The sequence below is a fragment of the Anomaloglossus baeobatrachus genome, chromosome 5 (genome assembly GCF_048569485.1).
Source record: "Anomaloglossus baeobatrachus isolate aAnoBae1 chromosome 5, aAnoBae1.hap1, whole genome shotgun sequence".
NCBI classification, from domain to species: Eukaryota; Metazoa; Chordata; class Amphibia; order Anura; family Aromobatidae; genus Anomaloglossus; species Anomaloglossus baeobatrachus.
In genome coordinates this window covers 330770188-330795084 of record NC_134357.1, presented here as the reverse complement: position 1 = coordinate 330795084, position 24897 = coordinate 330770188, and the positions used below count along the sequence as shown (strand labels likewise).

At 49.2% G+C, this 24897-nt stretch overlaps 1 protein-coding gene across 1 annotated transcript in view; it reads right to left on the bottom strand.

Moving 5' to 3' along the window:
- LOC142310074 (bactericidal permeability-increasing protein-like) overlaps positions 1 to 24897 on the bottom strand; it is a 115555-nt gene that overhangs the window by 9833 nt on the left and 80825 nt on the right. The window contains exons 8-9 of the mRNA XM_075347541.1: positions 12602 to 12778; positions 3998 to 4057 (exon numbers count right to left, since the gene is read on the bottom strand). Coding sequence (XP_075203656.1) covers positions 3998 to 4057; positions 12602 to 12778 — 237 coding nt within the window. The remainder of the gene's footprint in view (positions 1 to 3997; positions 4058 to 12601; positions 12779 to 24897) is intronic.

The following is a 24897-nucleotide window of genomic DNA, read 5'->3' as shown; positions in this document are numbered from 1 at the left end:
GGAGTGCAGGGCAGGCAAGACAGGTACTGGTAGTGGGGGACTCAATTATTAGGGGGACAGATAGGGCAATCTGTCACAAAGACAGGGATCGCCGAACAGTGTGTTGTCTTCCTGGCGCTCGAGCTCGGCACATCGCTGATCGGGTTGACAGATTACTGGGAGGGGCTGGGGAGGACCCAGCGGTCATTGTACACATTGGCACAAATGATAACGTTAGAGGTAGGTGGAAGGTCCTTAAAGATGATTTCAGGGAATTAGTTTGTAAGCTTAAAGCATGGACCTCAAAGGTGGTATTTTCGGAAATACTACCTGTGCCACGAGCAACACCAGAGAGGCAAAGAGAGATCAGGGAGGTTAACAGGTGGCTCAGGAATTGGTGTAGGAAAGAGGGTTTTGGGTTCCTGGAGAATTGGGCCGACTTTTCAGTTGGCTACAGATTCTATGCTAGGGATGGGCTGCATCTTAATGGGGAAGGTGCAGCTCTGCTGGGGCAGAAAATGGCTAGAAGGTTGGAGGAGTGTTTAAACTAGGAATGGGGGGCGAGGGTATTCACTTTATAGAAGGGGAATGTAGTGCAGATAGTGACCAGGGCACAAGTAATGAAATTGGGGGTGGTACGGGGGGAAGGGTTAGGACAGTTAATACAGTAAGCAGGAATACAGGTACAGAGTCATACGTAACGTGCATGTACACTAATGCCCGAAGCCTCACAAATAAGGTGGAGGAATTAGAATTAATATTGTTGGAAGAAAATTATGATATAGTGGGGATATCAGAGATATGGCTGGATGAGAGCTATGACTGGGCTGTTAATTTACAGGGTTATAGCCTATTCAGGAATGACCGTACAAATAAGCGAGGGGGAGGTGTGTGTCTATATGTAAAATCATCCTTAAAACCCATCCTGCGTGACAACATATGTGAGGGTACTGAGAATGTAGAGTCCCTATGGGTGGAGATAAGGGGGGGGAGAATGAATAATAAAATACTGATAGGGGTGTGTTATAAGACGCCGAATATTATGGAAGAGGTAGAGAATCTCCTCATAAAGCAAATTGATAAAGCAGCGAGTCTCGGAGAGGTAATTATTATGGGGGACTTTAACTATCCTGATATAAATTGGGGAACAGAAACTTGCAGTTCCAGCAAAGGAAATAGATTTTTGATAACAATGAAAGATAATTACCTTTCACAAATGGTACAGGACCCCACAAGAGGGGGAGCACTACTTGACCTTGTACTAACCAATAGGCCAGACCGCATATCAAATATACAAGTTGGTGGTTACTTGGGGAATAGTGATCACAAAATAATAAGTTTTCATGTATTCTTTAGTAAGATGTCTAGTAGAGGGGCTACAAGGACACTAAACTTCAGGAAAGCAAATTTTAAACGGTTGAGAGATGATCTTAGTGCAATAAACTGGGATGATGTACTAAGTAATAAAAGTACACAAAGCAAATGGGAGACTTTTATGAGCATCCTGAATAGGGCTTGTGCAGAAAATATACCCTATGGGAACAAACATGCTAGAAATAGGAGGAAACCCCTATGGCTAAATAGAGCTGTAAGGGAAGCAATAAAAGAAAAACAGAAAGCCTTAAAAGAATTAAAGAGGGTAGGTAGTGATGAGGCATTATATAATTATAGAAAATTAAATAAAATATGTAAAAAGCAAATTAAGTTAGCTAAGTTTGAGACAGAGAGACTCATTGCGAGAGAAAGTAAAAATAATCCTAAAATATTCTTTAACTACATAAACAGTAAAAAACTGAAAAGCGATAGTGTTGGCCCCCTTAAAAATAGTCTTGGTGAAATGGTGGAAGGGGATGAGGGTAAAGCCAACATGCTGAATGACTTTTTTTCTACGGTTTTTATACAAGAAAATGCCATGGCAGATGACATGACCAGTGGTACCATAAATTCACCCTTGAATATTACCTGCTTAACCCAGCAGGAAGTACGCCGCCGCCTCGAAATCACTAAGGTTGACAAATCTCCGGGCCCGGATGGCATACACCCCAGAGTACTACAGAAATTGAGTTCTGTGATAGATAGATAGACCATTATTTTTAATCTTCTCAGATTCCTTAATAACAGGGTCGGTACCGCAGGACTGGCGCATAGCAAATGTGGTGCCAATATTCAAAAAGGGGACAAAAACTGAGCCGGGAAATTATAGGCCGGTAAGTTTAACCTCTACGGTTGGTAAAATCCTTGAGGGTTTCTTGAGAGATGCTATACTGGAGTATCTCAAGAAAAATAACCTTATGACAGAGTATCAACATGGGTTTATGAGGGATCGATCCTGTCAAACTAATTTGATCGGCTTCTATGAAGAGGTAAGTTCAAGTCTGGACCAGGGAAATGCAGTGGATGTTGTGTATATGGACTTTTCAAAAGCTTTTGATACGGTGCCACACAAAAGGTTGGTACATAAAATGAGAATAATGGGGATAGGGGAAAATATGTGTAACTGGGTTAAAAACTGGCTCAGTGATAGGAAACAAAGGGTAGTTATTAATGGTACATACTCGGACTGGGTCTCAGTTCATAGTGGGGTACCACAGGGGTCAGTATTGGGCCCTTTTCAACATATTTATAAATGACCTTGTTGGGGTCATGCAGAGTAGAATTTCAATATTTGCAGATGATACTAAACTCGGCAGGGTAATCAATACAGAGGAGGATAATTTTATATTACAGGGAGATTTATGTAAATTGGAGGATTGGGCTGAGAAGTGGCAATTGAAGTTTAATGTAGATAAATGTAAGGTCATGCACTTGGGTAGAGGAAATAACATTTATGATTATGTACTTAATTGTAGAACACTGGGTAAAACAGACACAGAAAAAGACTTGGGTGTATGGGTGGATGGTAAACTTCACTTTAGTGGACAGTGTCAGGCAGCTGCTGCCAGGGCTAATAAAATAATGGGATGTATTAAAAGAGGTATAAGTGTTCATGAAAAAAATATAGTTCTACCTCTGTACAAGTCACTAGTGCGACCGCACTTAGAATACTGTGTACAATTCTGGTCACCAATATATAAGAAGGACTTGGCTGAACTGGAGAGGGTGCAGAGAAGAGCCACCAAGATTATTAGAGGAATGGGTGGGCTGCAATACCAAGACAGGTTATTAAACTTGGGGTTATTTAGTTTGGAAAAACTAAGGCTTAGGGGGGATCTAATCACAATGTATAAATATATGAGGGGACAGTACAGAGACCTTTCCAAAGATCTCTTTACACCTAGGCCTGCGACTGGAACACGGGGGCATCCGCTACGTCTTGAGGAAAGAAGGTTTAATCATAATCACAGACGAGGATTCTTTACTGTACGAGCAGTGAGACTATGGAACTCTCTGCCGCATGATGTTGTAATGAGTGATTCACTACTAACATTTAAGCAGAGCCTGGACGCCTTTCTTGAAAAATGTAATATTACCAGTTATGTATATTAGATTTTATGACAGGGTATTGATCCAGGGAACTAGTCTGATTGCCGGATATGGAGTCAGGAAGGAAATTTTTTCCCCATTGGAACTTGTTTGCCACATTGGGTGTTTTTTTGCCTTCCTCTGGATCAACATGTTAGGCTACGGGTTGAACTAGATGGACTTAGAGTCTCCCTTCAACCTTAAAAACTATGATACTATGATGAAATCTGTACCATTTTCCAATTATGTACTATAGGAAAACTGATGCTAAAAGATTTTAAGTGTCATTTTGAAAATTTTGTGCAATGGCTCACAGTTTTACATAACTGCTGTTCCTGTACACCCTATATGCCCTGAAAAAGGTCACAAAAGATGGGTCAAACCTTTAGATATCTTGAGTAATATCTTCAAAAATTCAACCATTCTCAAAAATATTCTTACATCATAGATTTCAAAGGTATGGCAGAAATAGTCTTGCTCGTTATTCAGCTCCTTGTTATATATGTGTTATTTATGTTGGCTAGAACCATTCTTTACTGAGCAAAATAATCTTTACCTGTGGTATAAGATTCCCAAAGGATGATGTATTCAGTCGCACAGGAAAATCTTTCGGAATCTATAAAGAGAGACAATAATGGAAGGACAAACCATGAAGTTCTTCAATTGTAGATAGCGATCTGTAATATACTTTCAAAAATAATTAATTTTGGTTGTGTTTAGAAGGTGGCTCAATGTCAGCACTTGAACACTTACTGGCCGTTAAAATGGGATTTGGGTAGTCCTATTATAGAGCAGCAATAAGGCCCACCATTCTTTGACACTCCAATTTACTTCTTTGTAGTTTGTAAAGAATATTTAATATTCTTAATATTAGTTTATATTTCCAGTTTCAAAGTAAACTTTCCAGATTATAGCGAATGTTCAGTATTATTCACTGTGTTAGGTAAATCTAATCTCTAACACAGCCGCCTACCCCAATCCCACTATGTGTCTTTTACTGTCTAATTACATTTTTGCCTGAAATTCACTTACTTTAACTTAAAACAGTGTTTTGCAAGTGTTGATGAATGATAATAGGGTGATTTGCAGCAACTAAAGATCAGCAAATCCCTGTGTATTTGGCTTCGGCCACATTCACTCACTGTCCAGCCTGCTCCGGAAGTGAATTGAGCAGAGGGCGAGTATGCGCAGTAGTGCGCACTCGAGCTCCATTTACTGTACCGACTTCTGTCTTGGACAATAACATTTGTTTAAAGGCTGCATGGCAGCCATTTAAATTTGGCTAGTGATCTAAAACATTTAAGTGTGACAAACATGCAAAAGGATTAGAAATCAGGAAGGGGACAAACACTTTTTCAACCCACTGTATGGCCACTATAAAGAAGTGGAAGTGGAGTGGAGCCGCTCGCTCTGTTCTACATGTGAGATTGCCACTATAAAGAAGGCTTATTTAGAAAGACTAGGAACACCGACATAGAAAAACGCAAGTAATCGGCCAAATAAAATAGGAATAAGCATGAATTGTTCTTGAAAATCATTATAAAAACAGGTAAAAAATGAAAATAGTCACAAAGAAAAAAACAGTCCGGATCAAATCATCCACAGTAAATAAAGCATATGTACGCACCAATATACACTTGGAAAAGCTATATTTATAAGACGGCAAGAAAAAAAAAATCAGGAATATATTTTGACAATTTAGTACAAAAGACAACTACCAAGAAAATATATATATATATATATATATATATATATATATATATATATTTTTTTTTTTTTTTTTTTTTTTTTGAGCAGTATACACACACACAATATGCTCACAAAATGTACTGGGAAAATGCAATACCAGTGAAGGACCACAAGATGTCCCTAGAAGGCTGTAAGAGACGGCTAGAAAAAAGGTTGTAGATCACAGGGACCATTGGGAAAATATTTCCCCATATAAAAATTGTTTGCAGAAAAGAGTATTTCTGTGAAAAGAAATTGCACACTTGCCCAACTGATATAAAAGAAGAATATATTATATATATATATATATATACACATTCTAAATCCCTAAAGCCTGCTTTACACGTTGCAATTTCACATACGAAATCGTATGCGATTTGCAACGCCCCCATCGTATGTGCAGCACGTTAAATTTGTTGAACGTGCCGCACAAACGATTAACCCCCGTCACACATACTTACCTCCCATACGACCTCGATGTGGGCGGCGGATGTACACTTCCTACAGTGGGAGGGACGTTCGGCGTCACATCAACGTCACGCGGCAGCCGGCCAATAGAAGCGGAGGGGCGGAGCTGAGCGGGACGTAAACATCCCGCCCACCTCCTTTCTTCCGCATTGTGGGCCGGGAGCCACAGGACGTAGGTAAGATCTGTTCATCGTTCCCGGGGTGTCACACGCTGCGATGTGTGCTACCCCGGGTACGATGAACAATCTGACGTGCAATTCTAGAGACAGGTACGATGTGTATGCGATGAACGTTTTACCGTTCAATCGCAATCGCACGTACCTGTCACACACTGCAATGTACCTTACAATGCCGGATGTGCGTCACTTACGACGTGACCCCGCCGACACATTGTAAGATACATTGCAGCGTGTAAAGCGGCCTTAAGAAAAAGGGAAACAAGCCATTCCTCAGGTATTGTGGACAGCCAGAATATACAAAGCATTAAGTGTATTATCTCTGAGATGTCCCAAAGTGGAATGAACGAAAAAATTAATTTAACCTCTAAAATGTTGCTTTAGCCCTAAATGTTTTACTAGGGATAGCACGACAAAATGGACCCCATAATTTGTTACCCAGTTTCTTCTGAGCTCGCTGATGCTCCACATGTGGTCAGAAACCCCTGTTTGGACAAACTGCAGGGCTCAGAACAGAATTAGCAATATTGAAATTTTGTGATTCACAAAACTGTATAACATTTAGATGTGATTTTTTTTTCCACTAAAATACTGTTTTAACACAAAATTTATAATTTACACAAGATATAATTGAAGAAAATGGACAGAACAATTTATTAATATAATTCTAATGCTGTGCACACAGTTCTAGGGTTGAGGTGCTGGTCAATGGGACTCTTGCTCCCGATGCATAGGTACAAAGTTTCACCAGGGTTGTGATAACATGTGGAGAGGGACGACTAGTCTGCGGAACTAAGGCCGCATGGACTAGTCAAAGAGCTAATTTACATATGAAAAAGGACACTATAAAGACTTTTTTTCAATATGTGTTTAGGTGTCGAGCAGTATAGAAGGCGCGTTAGGCAGGGTATTCAGTAATAAATAGATAAATGCTGGCGGGTGGGAGGGCATGGGAGACCTGACATGTTCCCTTTAAGCGCTGCAATCTGGCTGGACATTAGTGTGGGCTGCCATCAGCTTCCTTACAACGCAATTTCAGGGAGGCGATGGGTTACTATGATAGCGGGGGGCTAACTGAACACCCTCGTGCTCTCCTCTGTGACATCCAGCCTATAGCTGGGCATCATTGAAGACAGTGGGTTTCACTAGTGGAACCTAGAATTAAGAGTAACTTGGTTTGAGAGCGTTTTACAAGACAAGCAAAGCTTTTTACAAACTTGTAACTTGGTTTAAGAGCAGTGCTTTGCAAATACTCACCGTGCACACTTACGGTTCTGTCCTTTCACCGCACTCTAACCTGGTCAGGAGGTAACTTTCTGTATATATTTACTGTATACAGTATACCATTGTACAGTACAGTATATATTATATAGCATGCCTATCGATTTGTATTTGTGGGTACAGTATTGTACGTTCTTTCTGCTAACCAGTACAGCCCATTGCTTGTACTGTAATGTAATTGCCTGTGAAGTATTCCTATCCCACATTTGGCTTAGTTCTGGCCTTATTTTGGGGAGAATTGATTTTGGTTTTGTTTTTTTGTGTACTTTACTAGAATAAAGATTATCATATTTATATATAATTTTTTTTCTCTCTCTAGTGTACCTCCCGCACACCAACAATTCTATTGTAAGCTAGCGTGCAGTTTACTTAGTTTTATATGTTTTTTTTCACTGTCTTGAACAGTATTTTGTATTAGCATACTGTAATAATTTTATATGAATACAGTACATTATTTTGTATAACTGTAGTAAGTTTGTATAAATACAGTAAATATTTGTGGGTTATGGAACGAATTGCCTGCACTCTAATTATTTCCTATGGGAAAATTCGCTTTGATATAAGAGTAACTTGGTTTAAGAGCAGACTCCCGGAACCAATTATGCTTGTAATCCAAGGTTCCACTGTACTCCGGTACTGCTACACATAGTACCAGCGATCTGACAATCTCAGGTTCAAGACTCACAAAGTAAAGAAAAAAGTTTTTAAATATATAAAAATTCGAGTCACCCCCTTTTCCCCATCTAACAATAAAAATCTGTAAAAAAAATATAAAAATACACTTATTTGGTATCAACATGTTTAGAAAAGATCAATCTATGCAAACATGAAATGTATTAACCAAATCTGTAAAAATTGTAGAGAAAAAAATCTAAATGACAGAATGATGTGTTCTTGGTTGCTGCAACTCCACAAAAAATGCAATAGGAAGCGATCAAAGTGTTGTATCTGCCCTAAAATAGTATGGCTAAAAATATCAGGTTACCATGCAAAACCGAGCCCTTATACAGCCCAATCGACAAAAAAATACAAATGTTATGGGTTTTGTAAAGTGGCATTTCAAGCTAATTTTAGTTTTTTGTTTTTACAAATTTCTAACATTTTTATTCACCTCTTAAAGTGAATCTGACAGGTCTGCCATGCCCTCCAAACCACCAGAATCTGTATATTCCTTTATAATACCCGGCCTAACCAGCTCTGTATACACATTAAGGCCTCTTTCATACATCAGTGATTCTGGTACATACAGTTAGGTCCAGAAATATTTGGACAGTGACACAATTTTCGCGAGTTGGGCTCTGCATGCCACCACATTGGATTTGAAATGAAACCTCTACAACAGAATTCAAGTGCAGATTGTAACGTTTAATTTGAAGGTTTGAACAAAAATATCTGATAGAAATTGTAGGAATTGTACACATTTCTTTACAAACACTCCACATTTTAGGAGGTCAAAAGTAATTGGACAAATAAATCAAACCCAAAAAGAAATTTTTAGTTTCAATATTTTGTTGCGAATCCTTTGGAGGAAATCACTGCCTTAAGTCTGGAACCCATGGACATCACCAAACGCTGGGTTTCCTCCTTCTTAATGCTTTGCCAGGCCTTTACAGCCGCAGCCTTCAGGTCTTGCTTGTTTGTGTGTCTTTCCGTCTTAAGTCTGGATTTGAGCAAGTGAAATGCATGCTCAATTGGGTTAAGATCTGGTGATTGACTTGGCCATTGCAGAATGTTCCACTTTTTTGCACTCATGAACTCCTGGGTAGCTTTGGCTGTATGCTTGGGGTCATTGTCCATCTGTACTATGAAGTGACGTCCGATCAACTTTGCGGCATTTGGCTGAATCTGGGCTGAAAGTATATCCCGGTACACTTCAGAATTCATCCGGCTACTCTTGTCTGCTGTTATGTCATCAATAAACACAAGTGACCCAGTGCCATTGAAAGCCATGCATGCCCATGCCATCACGTTGCCTCCACCATGTTTTACAGAGGATGTGGTGTGCCTTGGATCATGTGCCGTTCCCTTTCTTCTCCAAACTTTTTTCTTCCCATCATTCTGGTACAGGTTGATCTTGGTCTCATCTGTCCATAGAATACTTTTCCAGAATTGAGCTGGCTTCATGAGGTGTTTTTCAGCAAATTTAACTCTGGCCTGTCTATTTTTGGAATTGATGAATGGCTTGCATCTAGATGTGAACCCTTTGTATTTACTTTCATGGAGTCTTCTCTTTACTGTTGACTTAGAGACAGATACACCTACTTCACTGAGAGTGTTCTGGACTTCAGTTGATGTTGTGAACGGGTTCTTCTTCACCAAAGAAAGTATGCGGCGATCATCCACCACTGTTGTCATCCGTGGACGCCCAGGCCTTTTTGAGTTCCCAAGCTCACCAGTCAATTCCTTTTTTTTCTCAGAATGTACCCGACTGTTGATTTTGCTACTCCAAGCATGTCTGCTATCTCTCTGATGGATTTTTTCTTTTTTTTCAGCCTCAGGATGTTCTGCTTCACCTCAATTGAGAGTTCCTTAGACCGCATGTTGTCTGGTCACAGCAACAGCTTCCAAATGCAAAACCACACACCTGTAATCAACCCCAGACCTTTTAACTACTTCATTGATTACTGGTTAACGAGGGAGACGCCTTCAGAGGTAATTGCAGCCCTTAGAGTCCCTTGTCCAATTACTTTTGGTCCCTTGAAAAAGAGGAGGCTATGCATTACAGAGCTATGATTCCTAAACCCTTTCTCCGATTTGGATGTGAAAACTCTCATATTGCAGCTGGGAGTGTGCACTTTCAGCCCATATTATATATATAATTGTATTTCTGAACATGTTTTTGTAAACAGCTAAAATAACAAAACTTGTGTCACTGTCCAAATATTTCTGGACCTAACTATATGTGACAGTTTTTATACGTACTAGAATCACGGACATACGTAGACAAATTAAAATCAATGGGTCTCCGCACGGAATCATGTCCGTTTTTTTCTGGTATCACTGATGTCCCATGAACCAAACTATGGTGTGATCTGTGAAACACGTACCAGAAAAACATGGACATTGAAAATAAAAAGCTTTTTATACTCACCTTCTCCAGTGACGCTGTCTTCAGCCGCTGCTCTCTACTGCTTCCAGGCCGGCTAATTATGCTCATGCATATGCATTTATGCACCGCACAGCTGACCCGGAAGTAGCTCCAGCGGGGTCAGCGGTGACCGGAAACACAGCAGAGCCTAAGGCGGGCTTTGCACACTACGACATCGCAGGTGCAATGTCAGTGGGGTCAAATTGAAAGTGACGCAAATCCGGCGTCGCAGGCGATATCATAGTGTGTAAATCCTAGATGATACGATTAACGATTGCAAAAGCGTCATAATCGTATCATCGGTGTAGCGTCGGCAAATTCCATAATTACGCTGACGCAACGGTCCGATGTTGTTCCTCGCTCCTTCGGCAGCACGCATCGCTGTGTGTGAAGTCGCAGGAGTTAGGAACATCTCCTACCTGCGTCACCGCGGCTCCCGTCGGCTATGCGGAAGGAAGAAGGTGGGTGGGATGTTTACATTCCGCTCATCTCCGCCCCTACGCTCCTATTGGCCGCCTGCCGTGTGACGTCGCAGTAATGCCGCACGACCCGCCCCCTTAATAAGGAGGCAGGTCGCCGGCCAGAGCGACGTCGCAGGTCAGGTGAGTGCATGTGAAGCTGCCGTAGCGATAATGTTCACTACGGCAGCTATCACAATTATATCGCAGCTGCGATGGGGGCGGGGACTATCACGCTCGGCATCGCAGCATCGGCTTGCGATGTTGTAGCGTGCAAAGTACCCCTAAGACTTCAGCACCATGGACAGCAGGAGTGGGGACAAGTGAGTATATGTCCATGTGCTATCACGGATGACAGATCACGGATTACGGCTAGCACATGGATATCCGACGTGTGCTGTGAATCACGGCACAAGGATGGACATATGCATTTTTTACACGTCAGTGAAAAGCGTCTGTGTTTTTTACTGACGTGTGAAACAGGCCTAACAGAGGAGCACTGCGCATGTCCAAAAGCAAAGAAGGAGCTTGATCCTTGTCTCCTTTGTGGATGTCAGCCTTCTTTTTGCCTAAGGACATGTTAATGTGTCATCCAGCATACTGGGCTTGTTGGGCAGGTCATTTATAAATGAATATACAGATACTAGTGGTTTGGCAGGCACGGGGTACCTGTCAGGTTCCCTTTAACACCTTCACCTCCAGCCTGTTTTCACTTTCCTGACTGGGCCATTTTTTCAATTCTGATCAGTATCACTTTATATAGTATTAGCTTAGCAACACTTCAACGGATCCCAGTGATTCTGAGAGTTTTTTGTAAAAATATTGAAAATTTGGGAAAAATAGGTAGATGGAACCGCCGCTGCACAGTCTCTTACCGCTGGGGCTGATGTTAGTGGCAGCCTGGATGTTGGGCCCTTCGCAAGTAGGGCCAGGTCCCCAGGGGGTAGGTGGTGGAGTTAGGCGTGGAAAGAAGGTAGGTCACACAAGGGATTGCAGTATAACTGGGTTCTTTACTCACAGCATTTTGATGGCTGGTACCCGGAGGAAGGCTGGTCCTACTCACCACTAGTTTCCTTAGTCCCAGTGCCGGTTTGGTGACCTGGTGGCTTCTTTACCCTGCACCCTTCTCTAGTTGGTGGGTCCCCGTGGCTTGAAGCGTCTGGGGGTCCTCCCTCCTGGTAGTCTCATAGTCTATAATCCGTACGGCGGGCAGTTTCAACCCTGTAGGGTCTGTGTTCCATTCCGGTCCCTGGTTCTCCCATCACTGCTGGTGTGCCCAGACTTTACGGTCAGTGAGATCCTGGATGGTCCCCTCACTGTGCAGATTTTATCAGGTTTGGCTAGAGTGTTTGCCTCACCTAGGGCTCTCTCTGTACCTCGTCGGTGCTATGGTTCCGAGAGTACTCTACCGTACTCCTTCGGCAACCACATGTCTGTGCCTGACAGGTCACTGATACACACTCCCGTCAGTAAGATCACGTCCGTCTCCTCTCACTTCCACTTACTGACTGTCTTACCCCTCCTCCCTGGTTGTCGTCTAGTGGACTGGATCAGCTCCACCCCTGGGTGGCCATCCATTGGGTCCAACCCTAGTCTGTCACCAGTCCTTGGGAAAGGGAAAAAACAGGGATTACAATGGGTCTTGCTGTTACCGGCACTGGTCTTCCAGGTTCCTGGGGGGTAGGCCCTGCATCTTTGACAGGATGCAGTACCTTGTAGTTCTTGATGGCTTCAGGGGCGCTACAAATACTATACAGAGCTGGCAGCAGTCAAACCACACAGAACATGCTATAGGTTTACCTCTGTTGCTGCTTCTGCCTTCTTCTGCTGCTCTTATAAAAGAATCTATGTGAAACAACTTCTTACATTACTACATTAAGCATGATACAAAGGAATTGTCCCACAAAACGTTCTACAGAAATATAAAAATATATTGCTTGTATTTTAGATGTATGTCATACCATATCATCGGTTACATTAAAGATGAGCTTTCCAGCAGATTGATAGACAAATCCAGCGGTATTAAATAGATAATCAGAGATTGCAAAATACACCATGAGATTATGGTCATCTGGTACGGACAGAGGCTGTGGTGAGAATGGTGGTGGGGTGCGCTTAGACTGCTCAAAAAATTCTCCCTGTAAGTACAAAAAGTAGGTTATACATTGATATGTTTTATTCATTGTGTATTGTACTAGACCAGGGGTGTCAAACTCATGACCTGTGGGTCACATCCGACACGCCAAATCATTTTATGTGGCCCTGTTCGATCTTTATTCTACAAGATTTCCCCTCCCCTTCTCCTCAGTGTCCCTTTGATGTCAGGTGTCTCCCATGCACTGTTCTGCCCTTCTGTGGGGCATCAATCTTAATGTGCAGTGGAGAGATAGCAGGCAGAACGCAGAAGCGTGATTTCCAGACACGCACCTGACAACAAAGGTACACTGCAGAGAAGGGGAGGAGAAATCTTGTATAATGAATACCGGAGGCAGTCCTAGCTTCCGGGCAGCACACGCCCCATAGCCCGGAAGACTAAAGCTATAAAAGTTGAGTTTTAGAGAACAAGTCATCATCCAGGAGGCATACAGGTATGAGTAATTTCAGATTTATATACTTGTATGCCCATATTAATAATTCAAAAAGCTTAAAACAGTGACAGATTCCCTTTAAAGAGCAGTGTGGAGGTGTGCGCTGAAACTCCATGTCCAGGATGTCACCCAACCCCTGTACTGGAACTACTTTATCTACTACAAACTGGATGCATTTTACATCAACGCAGCCAGCACTTAGCAACTTAGCAGAGGGGTGGAGCCACCAAAAGGGAGCTGGTGCCTTCTTGGAATCTGAGTGGCCACAGCCAGTGCTTAGTGGAGGGGCAGCGCCAACCAAGGAAGCAGGTGTCATCTTTGAAATTGAAGGAAAGCAGTCAGCAGACACTTAAAGGGGGTGTTGTGATGCCCTGACAAAATCAGGGTGTCACAGATGACTGCACCCCTCTTCAGGTGCAGGATTCTCTCCTCCTTGACCCTCCAACACAAACCCCACATCCAGGTACACAACATCAGCCAGCAAAGCCTAGTCACCCCCTATGACAATAGGGAAACACCAGTGGGCGGAGCCAAGCGATGGTGAGGCCCACCTAGGTGTCCTGAGGGGTAATGGGCGGGAACACAGAGAGTTGAAGTGGAAGTGGAAGTTGAACAGTGAGAGAGGAAGTGAGAGTAGTGTAAAGTGACAGGGGAGTCAGGGTTGGAGCCCCTGGACTACCGGACTACTGACTAGGTGGCAGTCGGCAGACAGGGCCACAGGCGACGGAGATCCGGTCGTGGGAGATCTTAACTGGACCGGACAGACAGAGCGAGATGGAAGCCCAACGAGGGGGATAGGGCTCCGCAATTGCCTGCTAAGATCCCACGGGTTAGTTCTCGCGGGCCACAGCTCCCAACACACAGCATCACCGCATCACCAGGGTGTGGGACCCGAACACACCTGCCAGAGGTCACCGGTCACTGGCAATTTGGTTTACCATCTGGACTCTGTGTGAATTCATTCATGAACTGTGAGTACACCAATACCACCCGGTCCAACCCTGCAGATTGCGCTCTGCAGCACCATCCCACCTGTAACGGGACCCCGGGACAACACTTCCCCTACCCGTGGAGGGGATAACATCCAGCTGCCCTACTCCATCGGTCCTGGGCATCCCCTCAGTGGCAGCGGCTGTGTCATCAACCATCAACGCACACCACGGGTGGCGTTGTGTCACCCTGGACAAGCCAGGGGCCACAGGTAACAACACACACACACACCCCCACCCCCAGCAGTTCACACAGACAACCCCAGTGAGACCTGGTTTCTTCCTTGGGCTCAGAAAGACGCACCAGGTGGGCGGAGTCAGGAGATGGAGACGCCCACCGAGGAGTTTAGCTGGCCTGAGGCAGGAAGCAGGTCCAGACAAGTTCAGGCAGAGAAGGAGAGAAGAGGTCTGCAGAGAGGCAGACACAGACTGGGGCCTAGGTTGGAGCCTAGGGCCCCCGAGTAGAGAGTGAGGCAGACGGTAGTGGCCGTCTGCAGGGAGCCGGGCAGACAGTTGGTGGAACTGCAGGTAGCCGGGGCTGGGCGGTGGCCCACCGGTACTGAATCGGGGAGCCAGCTGGAAACCGGAGTGCAGGAAGAGCGTGCACGGAGGCGAAAGAAAGGACTTACACTAACAACCTGGGGTCAGGGGAAAAACACCGCAGCCACCTGTGGGACCCGTCCATCCAGCCGTTTTTTTTTTAGCAGAGACTATGTGTGCTTCATTGGGCTGAGTGAGTACCACCGTGCCGTGCGGCACAGCGCTGCCCCCGCGACCCTGCACCTCGCCAGGTCCCGTAGCCCGCCTGCACCAACCATCCCTACCCTCATCACCGGACCCTGGGACCACCAAAACCCCTACCCACGGAGGGGCAAACCAACATCTAGCTGCTCCATACCACCACTCCCGGGATCCCCAGACAGAGCAGCGGTGGTGTCCACACAATCACCATAACCGTGGGTGGCGTCACGGACATTAATCAAATCCCCCACCAACAAATCACCCCTTTCACTCACGGGTGAGGAGCGCCGCTCGAGTCCCCGGGATCCGGCCTATCGCTCGAGCCACCGAGCAGCAGTAGCCGCAGAGCAGCGGTGGCTGGGCCCGAGCAGTGGGAGAGCGCAGCGTTGACACCCTCCTCCCCACCCGCGACAACTTGGCGTCACGAACAGGATCTTACCGCTCTGCCGTCTGGTATAGGTGCGCCTTGTTACCGCCGGAGGTGTCCGGCCAGAAAATTTCAGAAGCCGCCATCTTTGGCACGAAAAGTCCCCGCTCGAGCGTCTTCTTGAGTAGTGGAGGCGCGAAGGCCAAAACCCCGCCCCGATAGAGGAGGAGCCGAAAAGAGGCAAGGGGGACAGGATGGCGTCCGGCCGCATGTGAACCGCGGCTGTGAAAGCAGGGACGCCAGAACTCTGCCAGCATTTGGTTCCTGGAAGAGGCCACCGCAGCGATGCACCGAGCCGTTACCCCTGTTACCGGTAGCAGAGCCCGCAGCGTCTGTGGGGTAGGGCCCAGACCTGGGGTCCCCAGGCCTCACTTTTGTCACCTCCCTGCCACTGGCCCCAGCAGTCCGTCCGGCCGCAACGGAGATGACGACGGCCCCGGCAGTCCGCCCGGCCGCAACGGCAGTGAAGTACCGGTCCCGTTAACCAATCTGGGACCGTTCCTGGACTGGGGTCAAGGGGTGCTGCCCACTTCCTAGGGGCAGCATCAGGGCCAGGTTATTTGGGTGGGTGACTGAAGGACCCGTTGCCGTTATTAAAAGTGTTTTAATGTTTGATATGCCTCCCGTTGTGGGATGATGTTAGTATACTTGTATTGTTTTTTCTTATCTTTTGCAGTTTAAAAGAGAAATAAAACCGGTGATGGACGGGCAGCCCGCGGACGGTCTGCATTTTGCTAAGGGGGAATGTGTCGCCCTGGACAAGCCAGGGGCCACAGGTAACAACACACACACACACACACCCCCACCCCCAGCAGTTCACACAGACAACCCCAGTGAGACCTGGTTTCTTCCTTGGGCTCAGACAGACACACCAGGTGGGCGGAGTCAAGAGATGGAGACGCCCACCGAGGACTTTAGCTGGCCTGAGGCAGGAAGCAGGTCCAGACAAGTTCAGGCAGAGAAGGAGAGAAGAGGTCTGCAGAGAGGCAGACACAGACTGGGGCCTAGGTTGGAGCCTAGGGCCCCCGAGTAGAGAGTGAGGCAGACGGTAGTGGCCGTCTGCAGGGAGCCGGGCAGACAGTTGGTGGAACTGCAGGTAGCCGGGGCTGGGCGGTGGCCCACCGGTACTGAATCGGGGAGCCAGCTGGAAACCGGAGTGCAGGAAGAGCGTGCACGGAGGCGAAAGAAAGGACTTACACTAACAACCTGGGGTCAGGGGAAAAACACCGCAGCCGCCTGTGGGACCCGTCCATCCAGCCGTTTGTTTCAGCAGAGACTCTGTGTGCTGCATTGGGCTGAGTGAGTACCACCGTGCCGTGCGGCACAGCACTGCCCCCGCGACCCTGCACCTCGCCAGGTCCCGTAGCCCGCCTGCACCGACCATCCCTACCCTCATCACTGGACCCCGGGACCACCAAAACCCCTACCCACGGAGGGGCAAACCAACATCTAGCTGCTCCATACCACCACTCTCGGGATCCCCAGACAGAGCAGCGGTGATGTCCACACAATCACCACAACCGTGGGTGGCGTCACGGACATTAATCAAATCCCCCACCAACAAATCACCCCTTTCACTCACGGGCGAGGAGCGCCGCTCGAGTCCCCGGGATCCGGCCTATCGCTCGAGCCACCGAGCAGCAGTAGCCGCAGAGCAGCGGCGGCCGGGCCCGAGCAGTGGGAGAGCGCAGCATTGACACCCTCCTCCCCGCCCGCGACAGCGTCACTGACAAAACCCTCCCCATATAATAAATTTCCTTTTTCACTTGCGGGCGACGGACGGGTGCTCAGGCCTGGGTCCGGCTTCCCCTTGAGCCACCGCCATGAACCCCGGATCCAAGCGTCTCGAGCAGCCCCCCTGCCATGGTCTGTCCCCTGCCCACAACAGTGTCATAAGCACAGGGAGCAGGATACATCTTTGAACTTTTAAATATGCATAGAGGCAGCCAGGGTTCAGCAAAAGCAATCCATGTTTGATTTAGAGTAGATGCAGCCAATACGTAGCATAGGGAGCAGTCTATCATGGACTGTGAGGTCTAGGACACCACCCTTAGCCCTACAACCCAGGGACAGCGCCTTTAGCAATACAACCCAGAAACAGCACTCTAAGCTCTACAACCCAGGGACAGCACTTTCAGCCCTACTAAACAGGGACAGCATCATTAGCCCTACTAAGCAGTAATAGCCCCCTTAGGCCTCTTAAACATGTACAGCACCCTTAGCCCTACTAAGCAGGGACAATGCAGTCAGCTCTACTAAGCAGGGACAGCACTCTCAGGATTACGACTCAAGGACAGCTCTATTAGCCCTAATTCCCAATCACAGCTGTCTTAGCCTTACTACCTAAGGACAGTTGTCACATAGACCTACTATCAAGGGACAGCTCTCGTATAGCCCTACTACCCAGGGACAGCTCTCTTGTAGTTCTACTACCCAGGGACAGCTCTCTTGTAACTCTACTACCCAGGGTAGCTTTTCTACAGCCCTAGTACCCAGGGACAGTTGTCATACAGTACTACTACCCAGAGACAGCTCTTGTATAGTCTTCTTACCCAGGGGCATCTCTCTTACTGCCCTAGTAAGCAGGTTCAGCTCTCATATAGCCCTTCTACCCAGGGACAGCTCTTGTATAGAATCTGTACTCAGGGACAGCTCTCATATAGCCCCTGGCCAGTTTAGGCACTGCAGCCCATGCTCATGTTCCATGGAGATCTGCATGAGTGTGCTGCCCCGCGACAGCCGACGGGTTGCTCAGATCCGGATCCGCAGTGGCACGAGGGGTCTGCGGACCCGAGACGGGATCACGCGGCCGCTCGAAATAAAAAAGGGGGACAAGATATTTACAAAAGAGGGGTGAAAGGATTGTATATTGTTTGTGACGCCACCCACGGGCCGTGGTAAGGCGGGATACCACCGCTGCTGCGTTTGGGGGAAAGCGCCCGGGAGCGATGGGATGGCAGCTTGTGATGTTAACCCCTCCGTGGGCAGGGGAATGGTGTCCCGGGGCTCGGTGATGGTTGGCTGGGGACCCGTCGAGAGTAGAGGGGCACAATGTACTAACACAGTCCAGAGATGCTGACACTGACACCGGGTAAAACAAAGTCCTGAATGCCTTGCAACCTTTGGGTGAGCACGCTGGGTCCGTGCCCTTTTGTCGTTGCTGGTTGGTCTGAAGCCTTGTCCCTTGGCACTGTGTTTACTCTGTGTGGATCCCTTTCACTTGAAATTACTCGGGTCCCAGTCACCTGCGTGGCTAGCAGGGTGGGCTTGCTCTCAGGGTTCACGCTTGGGATTTTCTGGACAGATTTGGGAAATCCTATCCCCCTCAAAGTGCTAGTACCCCTATTTTGGAGCGGGTAGAGAACGGTTTGTGAAGATTCCGTCATCGTCGGGTGAATTACTGGGTTGCATAAAGCTCCTTCCCAGTCTAGGGTCCGCGTACCCCGCCGTGCCCTTGCCCCTGCCCGGTTGTAGCACAAGGCCGCCGGTCTGCCCTCCTAGGCTAGGACCGCCATCAGGGCATTACTACTAGGACTCCTGTACTGGGCCCGGTGAGCAGCAGGCTGGAGGGGGGCCCGGCTGACAGCCCGGGCTCCTCCTCTTTCATTCCTTTGCTCACCAGGATACATGGGCAGGGGGCGAGAACGTTGCACTGACAGCACCCGCAGTCGCACAGGGGCCCCAAGCGGGAGTGGGCCCCTAGAGCCTGAAAACGTGTTAACCCCTTAGCGACCTATGATGTACTGTGTACGTCATACCTCCCTGGTACTTAAGGACCCATGATGTACCCAGTACATCATGGCGAGATCGCGGCCCCGGTGGCTGCGATCGCTTTGCAAGTATCTTAGATTCGGGGAGGAGGGGCCCTCTGCCTGACCTCAGGAGGGGTGGTGTCTCCCCCCCGGACCTAAGGAGGCTGTGTGATTGGCTGATGAACGCCGCTCAGCCAATCACAGCCACTGTAATGTTTCAGCCATTGAAAATGGCTAAACATTAAAATCCAGCCATCAGCAGTGCAGATATAGCCCTGATCATTGGCTGGAGCTGGGTGACCTCAGTTTCACCTGCCCGCAGCTGTGATTGGAGAGACTGGCCTTGTGACCGATCTCTCCAATCACTGTGGATCTGGGGCCGGTGACCTCTCCCCTCACCTTCACTCCGGCGTCTGTGGAAGGTGAGGGGAGGGATCGGTAAGTTTATAGACACTGTCTCCTTTCATCCACCGCCATTGCCCCAGCCCCCACCCCCACCCCCACCCTTCAGCCGCCGGCTGCATCAGTCACTGCCCCTGATCCAGCAGCACTGAACCCATCTGCTGCCTCCCCTCCATCTGCCACTGGTCTCCCCATCAGCCGCTGCCCCCCACCCTCATCTGTTGCCCCCCTCCCTCATCTGCTGCCCCCTCTCCCACCTCTAACCTTCCTCCATCTGCTGTGATCTCCCCACCTGCTGTGACCCCCCCACCTGCTGTGACCCCCCACCTGCTGTGACCCCCCACCTGCTGTGACCTCCCCACCTGCTGTGATCCCCCACCTGCTGTGACCCCCACCTGCTGTGATCCCCGCACCTGCTGTGATTCCCCCCCACCTTTTATTCGTCCCTCTGTCCATCCGTCCCTCTGGCTATTTGTCTTTCATCTATATGTAGCACCCACGGGGCAGGGGTTAAATGTTACTCCTTGCCGGGCCGGTGATGTCGGGTCAGGGATGTCACAGGTGGCCCTGCCCGGCTTCGTGGCCCCGAGGTGTATAATAAAAAGGGATTTGGATGATGGTGGGGGAATGATGAGGATGATAGTCTTGTGACGCCACCTGTGGTACGTGGCCAGGGATTAGCTGCCGTTGCTGTCGCTGTCCTCCAGGGCGGATGGTGTTGCAGCAAGGATGGTTCTGCTCCTCACAGGTGGAGCGGGGTCCCGGGGAGGATGATGAGGAGAGTAGTGGCCGTTGGCGCCGAAGCGCGGGTGACGGCAATCAAAAGACTGAATCAGCTGCTGTGGTTCCAGCCGTGATGGTCCCCAGCCGATCCCAGATCTGTTGGAGGTTAGACCGGTACGGTGGTCAAGGGCCCTTAATTCTTGCGCCGTTAAAGATGGATCACCGTGGCCTAAAGCTGCTTGGGGACTCCGGTTTGTGTAGTTTTAGCTCCTGTCCTGTGTGTAGGTGACGCGGTGCCGCTGTGGGGCTTGGCTGTAATCACGACTTCGAACCCTATGTGGCACTTGTCACGCTCCCCGGGTCCTCACCCCCGCTCCCCGGCTCACCTGCCACGCTGCCCGCTCCTCAGCCCCCGGATTCCGTCCGTCCCAGGCCCCCTGGTCCCCGATCCCGGCGCCCGACGGCTTCCCAGGACCTGGCCGGCTCTCCTGCGTCCTCCTCTCAGCCTCCTTCCCTGGCTTCTGGCACCCGGGCGGCGCGCATGCGCGTTAGGGCGCGCGCGCGGTCACTGACCCTTTCTTAAAGGGCCAGCGTCCATTAACAGGAAATGAGGTTGAACAGGTACTGGGTATAAAGGGGGTTATTGTCCAAGGGGGCGGGGCCTGATCTTCGTGTTCCCTGAGCTAGGAGTCAGGTCTCCTGGTGTTTATGTGCCTGTACTCACCTATCTCTCTTTGTAGAGCCGTACCTGCCTCGCCATCCAGTCAGCCGTATCCTGAACCCCGCACACTGTCCGTCTGCCATCTGACAGTCCGTACCATCTCGGATCCCTGCGGTGACCCGTCATCTCGCTCCTGAGGTTCCGGACCCCGCCTGATATCATCTCGGCTTCCGAACCTGAGCTACGTCACCAGGACTACCATCTGTGACTCCGTGGTCCCAGGGACTCCTCCGCTGCCTTCACTTGCACGGACTGTTCTGCTGCCCATCAGTGCTTCAGCTGCCGGACTCCCTACCACCATCTTCGAGTTCGGTCCAGTGGATCCACCTCCTGGGTCTGCCCGACCGCCCGGCCGTGACAGTAAGATCAGGCCATGGATCCCGCTGCAGCACTAGCGGCCTTGCAAGAGGAACTCCAACGTCAGCATGAAGTCCAGACCCGCATGTTGCAATTTATGACCTCCGTGGACACCCGCCTGTACACGTTACAAGCATCAATGACGCCTGCGGCACCCAGGTCCCCAGCTAGGCAAGCCATGGCTCCCGCACCAGTGGCAGCCTCTTCAGATGCTTCCCGTCTCCGTTTGGCGTCACCACCTCGTTATGCTGGAGATCCCAAGACCTGCAGGGGCTTCATAAACCAGTGTTCCCTTCATTTCACGCAGCTGCCACATCTGTTCGCCTCTGACCAAGCCAAGGTCGCCTTTATAATGTCTCATCTGGAGGGCGAGGCGCTGGCGTGGATGAACCCCTTGTGGGAGAAGGAGGACCCCATGACCAAGAACCTTCAAGACTTCCTGCAGGCCTTTCGCAGCACCTTCGACGAGCCGGGACGCGCCTCTGCGTCTGCTTCATCCCTCCTCCGCCTACGTCAAGGAACACTGACGGTGGGCCAATATGCCATCCGTTTCCGTACTTTGGCTTCTGAACTCGGGTGGAATAATGAGGCCCTGACAGCCGCCTTCTGGGAAGGACTCTCGAGTCGCATCAAGGATGAGTTGGCGGGCCGTGACGTGCCCTCCACCCTAGATGCCCTGATTGCCCTAGCCACTTGAGTGGACATTCGTTTCCAGGAACGCTCCAAAGAGCTGTATCGTGAGAGACGTGCAGTACGGCACTCCCCTCCTCCACAGAAGTCCTCTGTGCCTCACTCATCAACAGCTGGGATTCCTGTCCACGAGCCCATGCAGGTTGACCGAGTACGACAGTCTGACCAACGTAGAGCAGAGCGGCTCGCCAAAGGCCTCTGCTTTTACTGCGGAGAGGGCACTCATCTCTTACGCTCCTGTCCGGAAAGGCCGGGAAACTCCAAAGCCTAGGGTTGGTAGGAGAGGCCACCCTAGGTGCTGGGACTCTCTCAGACCCAGTTATGTGGACGGTACAAGTGTCAACAGGAGAGACGCGCTTCACGGCTGAGGCATACCTCGACTCCGGAGCAGCAGGCAATTTTATCCAGCAGGCCACGGTGGACAAGTACCAGCTGCCTGTTACTCCACTCGATAAGCCCCTAGTGATTGCCTCGGTGGATGGGAGACCCCTCTCTGATACCATCTCCTGGATCACCAAGCCGGTGGAATTGCGTATAGGTGCTCTGCACACCGAGAACATCGCTCTCTACGTCCTTACACACATGTCCCATCAAATCCTGCTGGGACTTCCTTGGTTGCGGACACACGAACCATCAGTCAGCTGGGGTACTGGCGAAATCACTCGTTGGGGCTCTGCCTGTCATGAGAGATGTCTAAAGTCCCTACAACCAATCCGACGTCCCCCGGCTCCAGAGAACCTACCGGAACTGCCCTCGGCCTATTGGTCCTTCGCGGACGTTTTTGACAAGAAGGAGTCTGAGGTACTTCCGCCACACCGTCCCTACGATTGCGCCATCGACCTGCTCCCAGGAACAACACCACCTCGAGGACGGATATATCCGTTGTCTCCAGCTGAAACCAGGGCCATGTCCACATACATCACGGAAAGCCTGGCAAAGGGATTCATCCGGAGATCCTCCTCTCCTGCGGGAGCAGGCTTCTTCTTCGTTAAGAAGAAAGAGGGTGACCTTCGCCCATGCATTGACTACCGGGGCTTGAATCAGATCACCATAAAAAACAAGTACCCCCTACCGCTCATCCCCGAATTGTTCGACCGGCTCAGAGGAGCCCGTGTGTTCACCAAACTGGATCTTCGGGGTGCCTACAACCTAGTTCGTATCCGCTCTGGGGACGAATGGAAGACCGCATTTAATACTCGCGACGGGCACTACGAATACTGCGTGATGCCCTTCGGTCTGTGTAACGCTCCTGCCGTATTCCAAGAACTGGTGAACGACATTTTCCGGGACCTCCTCTACCTCTGTGTAGTAGTTTATCTGGATGACATCCTTGTCTTCTCTCCGGACCTCCAGACCCACAGAGAGAACGTAAAGCTGGTTCTACAAAGACTGAGAGAGAATCGTCTCTACGCCAAATATGAGAAGTGCGTCTTTGAGCAGTCTTCTCTTCCTTTCCTGGGATACATCATCTCGGGTACTGGGTTGCAGATGGATCCAAAGAAGGTCTCCTCCATACTCAACTGGCCTCCCCCTTCTGGACTGAAGGCAATCCAACGGTTCCTGGGATTCGCCAACTACTACCGCCAGTTTATCCCGCACTTCTCCGCCCTGACTGCTCCTCTCTCCGCTTTGACCAAAAAGGAGGCTAAACCAAAGGACTGGTCACCTGCGGCCGACGCCGCGTTTTGCTCTTTGAAGCGAGCTTTCGCCTCCTCTCCTGTACTCCACCGACCGGAGTTAAACCGCCAGTTCACCTTGGAGGTGGATGCCTCCTCCTCAGGAGCCGGAGCAGTGCTCATGCAAAAATCCTCCTCCGGGAAGATGGTGACTTGCGGTTTCTTTTCTAAGAGCTTCTCAGCACCTGAACGGAATTACACCATCGGTGACCGAGAATTATTGGCGGTCAAACTAGCTCTGGAGGAGTGGCGTTACCTCCTAGAAGGAGCAGTGTACCCCGTGACCATCTACACGGACCACAAGAACCTGGAATACCTGCGGTCCGCTCAGCGACTGAACCCACGGCAAGCCAGGTGGTCCTTATTCTTTGCCAGGTTTGACTTCCAGCTCCACTTCCGACCCGCGGACAAGAATGTACGCGCCGATGCCTTGTCTAGGTCCCTCATGCCCATGGAGCAGGAGGAAGAGACTACCCAACCTATCATCCCTCCTAGCAAGATTGTTCCGGTGGCTCCCGTCACTCTGGCCCAAATACCACCCGGGAAGACCTATGTCTCGGAGACCGACAGGCTAAAAGTGTTACACTGGGGTCATGCCTCAAAAACAGCCGGCCATGCAGGCCAGAAGAGAACATGGGGTGCGATTGTACGCCATTACTGGTGGCCATCCCTTCGCACTGACGTCGCCGCCTTTGTCTCTGCCTGTTCCTCTTGTGCCAGGAACAAGACGCCCAAACACCTGCCCTATGGCCGTCTTCTGCCTCTACCGATACCCTCAGTTCCGTGGCAACACATAGCTATGGACTTTATTACGGACTTGCCATTGTCATCCGGACACACAGTCATATGGGTCGTGGTGGATCGGTTCTCTAAAATGGCCCATTTCGTCCCTATGGCAGGACTGCCCTCTGCTCAGGAACTCGCGGACGCCTATATACAACACATCTTCCGCTTGCATGGCTTTCCATTACACATCGTATCAGACAGAGGAACTCAGTTCACTTCCCGCTTCTGGAGGGCTCTCTGTAACCATCTGGGAGTGACTCTGGACTTTTCATCTGCATACCATCCTCAGTCTAATGGCCAGGTAGAGAGGGTCAATCAAATCTTGACCTCTTTCTTACGTCACTACGTCAATGCCCATCATGACGACTGGTCCGCCCTTCTACCTTGGGCTGAATTCTCCCACAA